Source organism: Eumetopias jubatus, unplaced genomic scaffold, assembly GCF_037043125.1.
Source record: "Eumetopias jubatus isolate StellerSeaLion01/CBP00866 unplaced genomic scaffold, mEumJub1_p1.0 scaffold_2, whole genome shotgun sequence".
NCBI lineage: Eukaryota > Metazoa > Chordata > Mammalia > Carnivora > Otariidae > Eumetopias > Eumetopias jubatus.
Genome location: NW_028274808.1, coordinates 79,607,061 through 79,617,138, shown reverse-complemented (window position 1 = coordinate 79,617,138; position 10,078 = coordinate 79,607,061). Strand labels below are relative to the sequence as shown.

At 36.3% G+C, this 10,078-nt stretch overlaps 1 protein-coding gene across 2 annotated transcripts in view; it reads right to left on the bottom strand.

The window, feature by feature from the left end:
• Positions 1–10,078, bottom strand: part of PRMT9 (protein arginine methyltransferase 9) — a 35,421-nt gene continuing 25,343 nt past the window's right edge. For both annotated transcript variants that reach the window (XM_028125273.2, XM_028125274.2), the window contains 3 exons: positions 4,600–4,753; positions 687–809; positions 1–386 (listed from right to left, as the gene is read on the bottom strand). In XM_028125273.2, coding sequence (XP_027981074.1) covers positions 171–386; positions 687–809; positions 4,600–4,753 — 493 coding nt within the window. In that variant the 3' untranslated portion in view covers positions 1–170. The remainder of the gene's footprint in view (positions 387–686; positions 810–4,599; positions 4,754–10,078) is intronic.

Here is a 10,078-nt window from a genome sequence, read left to right as displayed (position 1 = left end):
TTTAGAATCTTTTAAATATACTTTATTAATTTAAAAAAATATTTGACCATTACAAGGAATTAAATCTTCACACATATCCCCATTTTATGATTACAACCCCACTACTAATTCAGACCAGAACTGTGTACTTGCTGCTCTACCTGGACAGTTTTTCATTAGAAAACTGCTCTTCACTGCTTTACTGTGATGCTGACATTGCTTTTGTGGTGCTGCACATTTAGTACTAATTCTTCTCCCATTTCCACCTGGATGGGATTATCTAAAACAACTGCAGCTTGTTTCCAGTGGGAGGCTTCACTTGAAGTATCCAACCTAATCTCGTCATCAAGGTACATATGATACCAAAAGGGAATGGCAGTCACTTGTCCAGATTTACAAATGTGTACCTATGAAAATTAAGAAATCATGAAAATTTCATCAGAGTAAATAGAGTGGACTTGGATAAGTCTGTCTTTTTAGTCAATTTTAGCTCCAAATTTTATAAACTTTAATCACCCAATTCAAATTAATACCAATCTATTGTATTCACTAGTATTTACCCAAGCTCACTTTTGGATATTGTTTAGAAAAAAAATAACATTTAAATTGTAAAAAAAAAAAAAGTGGCTACTACTCTTTTGTGTACATGAAGTATTGCCCAGCTTAAGATAATTCTGAATATGACAAGAATAATCATTTTGTATTACCTTTACTTCTCTGTTAGAGGTGTTCAAATATGGAGTCATTAAATCTAGTCTTAAGAGTTCCACTGGCTTGCTTAAAGGTATACACGGCAATGAGGATAGATCCAAAAATACTCGTATAGGTACCTAGAGAAAGTACAAATTTTTCACTTTTACTCAATTCTTTTTGTGGCCAAGTGCCCTCAAGTATTTACTTCATACTTGCATCAGTATGATATAATGCTTTTTATATCTAATATCTCATTTAATTCCCTTATCAACCTTAAGGCATAAGCAGTTTCATGATTCCAGTTTTACAAGAAGGATGAACAAACCAAGGTTTAGGCAGGTTAAATAATTTGATATGGTTTCAATTATCTACAGATCCTTTGCTTGGATGAACGCAAATTAAATTTTTACTTAAGCCAAACAGCTCCAAAAATTTTAAACCCAGGTTGTGCTTATGTGTGAAAGACGAACTAATAAGCAAATAGTACAACATTAAATTATGGTATTGTTTGAGAAAATATGCCAAATTCAAGCAAATAATAGTGGATTTTATTTGGAAAATAACGTTTATTTCTAGAAAGCAATGGTTCTCAACTTTTAACTGCAAGTTAAAATCAGCTAAAGAGCTTTTTAAAAGCCCCAACTGCTCAGGCCACACCTCAGATAGATACGGTAGTTTTGAAAGTTCAGTCAAGGTTGAGAGCCACTGCTATAATGTGTTCCATCAATTTTAATACCAATGAAAGGTTCCTACTAGTAACTTTTAGCCTCTTCATTTGAAATAAAAAGGAAACTTGTTTTCAAAGCACCCTCTTGCCTTTGAGTAAAATATTAAGAGAGCAACTGCATGGTGAAACAGTGGACACAGATCTACCAACCTCTCCTTGGGCATCCTTGAAGGCATCCAACCTTCTCTGCCATGACAACACAGCAGTTCCATGCCATTTCCAGGACTCATTGCCCTTTATCCTCGTTTATATCAGTCACCAGAAGAAGCTCTAGATTCCTGCTACCTCTTATCACATGCCTTCTAATCCCTCATAGTCTGTCCTCACTCCTGTTTCTCAACCTAGCCTCCCGGTCACTCCTGGCATCTGTGCTAATTCTTAACATTTCCCATCTAGAACTCATCATTTCATGAATTCTCTAGAGTTCAGTTCTTTCTATATACCCCCAAGGTGATTTCACTCAGGCTTTAAATATCATCTACCAAATTTAAGTACCAAATTTTATCTCTAGCCTCAATCTTCCTCTGAATTCTTATCCTACTGTTCAATGATCCCGCAAACACATAAACAAAACCTGATCTTCCTGCTATTTTCCCCATTTCAGTAGATGGTAACTATCCTTCCAGGTGCTCTCGTACCCCACATCCAATATACCACAACCTACCTTCAAATATCTCTACAATTGGAACACCTGGCACCACCTCCACACTGCTACCACTCTAAGTCACTACCACCTCTCACCTGAATTACTGCAGTAATGCCTTTGCCTGCCTCTCACAAGTGGTTTACTTCTTTCAAAACAACAAGATATACCGTGTCGTTCCTCTGTTCAACACCCTCCAGGTGTCTTCCACCTCTTTCAGAGTCGAAGTCTTTATAGAACCAAAAGGCTCTACAAGATCTAGCTCCTAATACTTGTCTGACTGCATCTTTCATCTGACCTGCTGTTACTGAACAACTCCAGTCATGCTCCTCCCTCAGGCCATTGCACTTTTTGCTCCTTTGACTTGTTTATGGCTTGCTTCCTTATTTCTTCAGTTCCCTACCTAAATATCACTTATCCATGAGTCCTTTCCCTAGTTATCATTTATATAAAATAGTGTATCACTTACCCCCATTCCCTCTCTTAACTGCTTTATGTCCATAGCACTTGTAACCATCATCATTCTAATCTTTTTATTTGTTTATTATCTCTCTCTTGTTTGTCAATTTGAATCCTAGCTCCAGGAGTGCAGGAACTTATCTCAGATTCGCAGCTATATTCCCAAAACCTAAAGTAAAGTAGCATATATATGGCAGACATTTGTTGAAAGAATACATTTCTGTTGTTTTCTGTACAGTAGTCCCGTTTATCTGTGATTTCACTTTCCATGGTTTGTTACCAGCAGTCAACCAAGGTCCGGAAGCAGAGGATCCTCCTCCTGACAAACTGTCAAGTCAACAGTAACCTAACACCTGTATCATTCCCGTCACATAATCTCACTAGGTAGGCATTTTATCATCTCATCTCATCACAAGAAGGGTGAATATGGTACAATAAGCTATTATGAAAGAGAGACCACATCCACATAAGTTTTATTACAGTAAATTATTCTATCTTTAGTTATTATTATCTCTTACTCTACCTTATAAACTAAACTTCATCATAGGTGTATGTTTAGGGAAAAACAGTATAGATCGGTTCAGTACTATCGGTGGTTTTCATTGTGGGTCTTGAAAAGTATCCCCCATAGATAAGGGAGGACTACTGTATAGTTTATTTTACCACCTCTCATTTTGATTCATTGGTTCACTCAGCTGTCTGTGTAACAGATAATATTAGAAAAGAAGAGACAATATCATCTAAGAAAATGGGTAGGTGGACCAGAAAATGTAAAACTACCAGGCCAATTGCCTCTTGGGATGAGTAGTCACAGGCTGAAGTGAGACCAAAGTCTGCATATTCAGCTGTAGGAGTACCGGCACAGAGAGGGCAGAAAGCTGGACTTAACCAAGGTAGGATCTTCCCAGGCCAGTAGAAAAACTGAAGAGAAGGGATATATGAAAAGTACATGGACCATGGAATACAAACTATTAAGGAAGGAGGATATAAAACAGGAAATACAGTGAAAAGATGGAGGGATCAAAATACCATAGATTCTGATGGAATCAAACAATTGTTGACACCAACATCAAGAGGGAATAAGCTAGAAAGGAGATGGTGGTATTTTTGAACCACACAAACAACGAAAACTTCTGTCTTTTTTTTTTAGTTGATTTATTTTTTAGTAACCTCTATACCCAACATGTAGACTCTGAGATTAAGAGTCACGCACTCCTCCAACTGAAACAGCCAGGTGCCCCTAAACTTCTGTCTTCTGATAAGTGTATTCTCCTTATTAAACTCTCCAAAAATCTGAGATCAAACAAACTCTAAGATCTCATTTAGCCAGCCCTGGAAAAAAAGCATTTTCTCAACAAACTTATATTTGTTGATCAAGTACTGTTCATGGATCTCACTGCATATTCAAAGGCTTACTATGCATAGCCATTAGATAAAAGTTTGAGATATCACTTCTTTAAATCTGCACACAAATCCTACTTCCCAAAATTCTGCTTTCGCTTACACATCAGTATTCCACCTACTTCCTACCTGTCTTCAACCCCAAACCTCTTCCCCTAGACACTTCATCCACTCACACAATTTTAACTTACAAATTTGTATTCTCCTGCTAATGCCTTTGCCAGTACTAAATCTTGAGTCCTTGTTTAACCCCTTTTGCCTTGAGCTCCAGTTTCCTAAGCTCCTGCATTCCTACTCAGAGCAGTCTGACTATCTAGACATCAGCTGCTTACAATAACCTATCGCCTGCTAGCCTGAGGTTTAAATGTAATTAAGGGTTCAAGTTTAGAATGCAGGTCTTCTTCTGGCTGCTTCTGTTTTAGACAAGAAGCACCCTTTTTCCTAAGACTAAACCTAGGACCCTATTTTTCACTTGTAACAATTGGCTCAGAGGAATATCTATAGACTTTTGTCAGTAGGAACAACAGAATTCCTTGGCTATTCTAATCTCTGGATTCATTTGCACTCATAAATTCCTTTGCTCTAAGAAACTGATTACCATCCTAATCCAGCTAAACACAGTGACTCGATAAAACTACAGAGAAAGATAAGGTAGATGGTGGGTAAGAGCCACCCGGCTGAACTTCTAAACACTTACCTGAAATTGATTAATAAAAGGTGCTATATTTAATCCAAGAGTGCGTTCTGTTCCTTGAACAGCACTCTCTTCTACCAGTGTCTGTGATTCCACAAGCAACCCAAACATCAGCACATACTGAGGAAAGATCTTGCCTCCAGATTGTAGCAAACACCTAGAGAAGGAAAAATGTTTTAAAAAGCATCTTGATTCCCTATGTTTTATAAATACCAGTAACTAAATCATAATTAATCGGTGAGCTACAGATTGTACATAATCTAATAGACTATGTTATTGGCTGGTAGTTCAGAGTGGTAAACCACTGGAAATAATTTCCCAACAAGTCAAGGTGGCCCCTGATCCACGAAAGAGAAAAATAACCAGTTGGCTGGGTGGATATGTCTTTAGATTTAGGAAGAGTCATCAATGGCTATTAAAACTAGTGAGTGAAAGTTTTGTTAGGAAAAGATTACAAAGTCTCAAAGTATTGCCCCCCTCCCAATGACATACTCATTACAAAGGGAAACAGAGCAATTTATTGTGGAAAAACCTTGTGGATACAACTTAAACCAACTGATCTAAATTAACACAATAATGGGATAAAGCAATACTATGCGCCTCCTAATGTGACGCTTACTTCTGTAATGTTCATCTCTAAAATGGATAATCCAAATCTGATTAAAAACAAAACAAAACATGAGGAACATTCTACAAAATAAATGGCCTACACTCTTCAAAACTTAATATATGAAAAACTCAGGAACTGCTCCAGAATTAAGGAGACTAAAGAGAAAGGACAACTAAATGCAATGTGCGATCCTCAACTGGATTCTGAACCAGAAACAAAAAAAGTTATAATGGATATTATGGCAACAAAGAGTGAAATCTGAATAAGACAGTACACTAGATAAAGGTATTGTGGCCATTCTTCCTGATTTTGACAACTGTATGATGGTTATGTAAATGAATATCCTTGTTCTTAGAAATATACACCAAAATATTTAGGGATTAAAAGAACATGATATCTGGAACTTACTCTAAATAGTCCAGAGAGAATAATAAAGCAAATGTGGCAAAATATAACAATTTGTGCATCTGGGTATAAGGTATATGTTAAAAGATCTTTTTTGTTGTTGTTGTTAAAAGTTCTTTGTACTATTTTTTAACTTCTCTGTAAGCCTGATATTATTTCAAAATAAAAAGTTAAACACTGAAAGAAAATCTAATTAAAAATCCAAATGTTCTAGTAAAGAATGTGAGGAAGAGTGTGAGTAAAGAGTTAACAAAACCCATTCTCCTCCTCCAACTGGTCTTGGGTTCACCTTTTGTTTCCCTGGAAATCCCATTAAGGTGGAATGTCAGCTGTCTTAGTGTGATCAGCAACACTGCTTGGGATAAAGATTTTTTTAAATTGCCTCTCAATATAAGGTAGAGCACATTTAGACTGAAAGAACTATGAAAAAAGCACCCGATGGGAAGCTGTATCATCTTTGGGCTTCCCTGAGGGTGGTGTATCTTGTAACCAAGTGTTCCTATTGCTACACCCATGGAAGGTATTAGTTCCTATGTGAAATTTAAGGCTCTTAAGCCAAGACAGCACCCATGTTCACCTATACAGTCTTATTTCCTCACACCTCAGCTGTGAGAAGCATGAGGGGGTGAGTGGGTCACTTACTACCATCAAATGAAGCAGATTTGGAGGTTACTTTAAAGGACTTTAAACCAAGTCATTATTTTCATTTGCCACATTTACAATCACACATTAAATCCCTCATTTTTACTGAACATTCTAAGCTGGTTTCCACCTGAACTTCTAGGACAGGCTATTTATAGACATTTATAGATATAGATATATATAGACATATATTTATAAATATATAGCTATTTATAGAAGTGGACTTCATATTATCATATGTATCTTAACAGTAAATTTTTCCTCTTAAATACATAGAGGTAGTAAGGATCTATTTATAATAACACAAAGCTAAGGTTTGGTTTGCCAAGACATTTGTGTAATCTAAAAAAAAATACTTCCTACAAGTTACTTAAATTTTATGCTATGTAGTTTCCCTGAATAGGTCATTAAAATCTTGACAAATTATAAAACACCCATTCCTCAAAACCACTTTGGCACTTCTCTTAAATTAGTTTCAAATCATTAATTCTTCTGGCTTTTACTAAACTGATTCTCTTAACCATTTAAAAATACTGTATCTAAAACCAGAATGACAAACTATAATAAGACATGACAACTAAATGCAATGCAGGACCCTTGATTAGAACCTAGATTGGGGAGAAAAAAGGAATATAGGATATTACTGGGACAGCAGGGGAAATTTTAATATAGACTATATATTAAATAATAGTATTTTATCAATGCTGTTTCCTGATTGTGATTTTACTGTGATACGCAGGGGGGGAAAAGCCTTTGTTCTAAGGAGACACACTAAATGTTAAAGTAAAAGTGAAGGTTATAAAGACAAAACAACAGTCTTGTATTCACTGTTACTATTCTTGCAATTTTTAAGTTTGAAATTTTGAAATATTTCAAAATAAAAAGTTGATGGAAAAGTTTACAATAAGACTGTTCTTTTTTAAGATCTTTTTTTTCTTATTTATTTGAGAGAGAGCGCGTACAAGCAGGGGAGAGGGGCAGAGGGAGAGAGAGAAGCAGGCTCCCCACTGAGCAGGGAGCCGGATGCAGGGCTCGATCCCAGGACCCCGGGATCATGATCTGAGCTGAAGGCAGATGCCCAACTGAATGAGCCCCTAAACAAACTATTCTTCTAACAGCTCTCCCTAAAGATTAACTAGCTAATCAGAAGCCATGTCATAATCAGGTTATCTGAAGAACATAAAATCATCAAGGAAAGCTGGAGATGATTCCTAAATATAATGGCATTAGACTGATTGAGACGTCATGATCCTAAACCAGGATAGTCTCTTTTCAGTAAATATAAGTGCATGATTATTTATGTTGTAATAAGTCCTATATATTACAGATCAGCCTTAAAAAGGGCTCCATCCTGACCCCAATGCTTTGCTTATTTTCATTACTGCTTTCCTATCAACTTCTGGTATTTTAGGTAAATTCTAGTAGAAATTAATCTCTACAATTAGTAATATTACACAGCTCTTAACAAAATTCTCATCTATATCTTTAGCAAACCAGATAAAAATTTATCTTCCAAAAAACTGGAGAAACCTGTTTTCCTCAAATGGATCAGGTTTAATTCTGAAAATTCCTGTTACTAAATTTTTCTGAAGTTACCTGCTAATTGTGATCCGCTTAAATGGAACCAGATCTAATTTTTCTTTCAAGAGCACAAGATCTCAAATGACATAGTAGCCGCAGAGCTTTATGCTGCTTGACTAATTCCCTCCACCCCCAGATAACCACAAGAGGGTACTGTACTATGAAATTTGCAAGCTGAAAAAGCACACAGGTTAAAAGTCAACCTTCTAACCATAAAAATCTATAGGAAAGGGGAAGGGAGGACAATACATCAAATCATTTCAGAAAATTAGACTAAACAAAGTATCAATATTTTATCTGCTGAACCTTAAAAAGTCAGAAAAGGCTGAATCAAGTACTATGACCATACCAGAGATAAATACTACACAAAAGCAGTATATGAAAATTATTTTAAAAGGCCATGGTCCTACTATTTTAATCTAAAATCTTGTACAAATCCTTAACTCAATATTACTGTCACTAACAGGAATGCTTCTTAGTTATGTTTAGATAAAACAGTAATGCCTTGCAACTCTGCTTAGCTTTACTGACATTGTTTTGTCACTTATACCACTGGAGCTGCCAGACTCCTCAATGGAATCCTCTGCACAGCCAAATAATACTTCTGAACCATCTGTGCTTTTAGGAGTGAAAAAATACGTCCCAACTCAAAAGTCTAACCATAAATGGCAAAAATTCTGAAGAGAAGAAATTCTTCAGTTTCCTTGTGACCCAACACAAGATGTTTTTAAATGGGTTTAAATTAAAAAAAAAAAAAGTACCAAGCATTTAAACTTTCTCCTGTATTTTTAGTATGACTAAACATTTTAAAACAACAACTACAAAAGTAATTAGAAAGTACTTAAGTCTGTGAAATGACTCATTTTCCCTTGCTTTTGGAGAGGGGGGTGCTGGGAGGAGTTCCAGTGAGAGAGATACCCTTATCCCAGATATAATCTATTCTCCCAATCACTAATTTCACCCTTTCACCAGTCATGAGACCTCCCCTCTGTTAGAGGCAAAGAGGAGGCCTGTGTGAGAGCATCTGCATACCTCTATCCCCAGAATTGAGATAAGCCTATCCATCCAGGTAAGGAGGCTGTACAACAGCTTGGGCTAAAGGAAAGAACCACTGGTTCCCCACTGTTACTCAGGAGGGATTTGGAGGGGAGGAAAGAATACTGGGTTAAAACAATGATTACGGGAGCTACTAGCATTTAGTGCCCAGAGATGCCAAACATCCTGCAATCCATAGGACAATCCTATATAAGAACTGTAAAAAACAAACAAACAAAAACAAAAAACAAAACAAAGAAAACTGTCCCAAACTGCCAATAGGATTCCTCCCCCTACCAATAAACACAGGGAAGAGGAGTTGGTAGCTTTACATAAGTTGTTTCCCGCTATAATAACTAATCCTTCACACAGAACACATTGTCTGCTAAATTGTTTTTATAACCAAAAATGCTTTTTAAAAATCCTTTAAAAGTTCCATGTAAATAAAATGTGACTGACTGAAAGCTTTTCCACTAAGATCAGGAACAAAACAAGGACACCCACTTTCACTACCTCCATTCAACATAGTCACTGGAAGTTCTAAATGAAGCAATCAAGCAAGAAAAATAAAGGGCATCAAAACTAGAAATGAAGAAGTAAAATTATCTCTGTTCACAGACAACATCATCATATATTTAGAAGCCCTAAAGATTCCACACAAAAATGTTACAACTAATAAATTCAGCAAAGTTTCAGGATATAAAGTCAACACACAGATTAGTTGTATTTTTATAATTAACATGAACAACCCAAAAAGGAAATTAAGAAAACAATCCCACTTACAAAAGCATCAAAAATAATAAAATACTTAGGAATAAAGTTAACCAAACAGGTTAAAGATTTGTAAACTGAAAACTACAAACACTGCTGGAAAGACACAAATAGGGGCAACTGCATGACTCAGGGTCCTGGGATCTGCTTGTCCCTCTCCCTCTGCACCCCCTATTCCCCCTCCCCGCTCCTGCGCATGCATGCACTCTCTCTCTCACATAGATAAGTAAAATCTTTTTTAAAAAAAGATACAAATAAACCAAAAGACATCCCACATTCATGGACTGGAAGGAAATATTGTTAAAATGTAAATACTACCCAAAGTGAGCTATACAGATTTAATGCAATCCCTATGAAATCCCAAGAGCATTTTTTTTAAAAGATTTTATTTATTTATTTGACAGAGAGACAAGCAGAGGGAGTGGGAGGGAGAAGCAG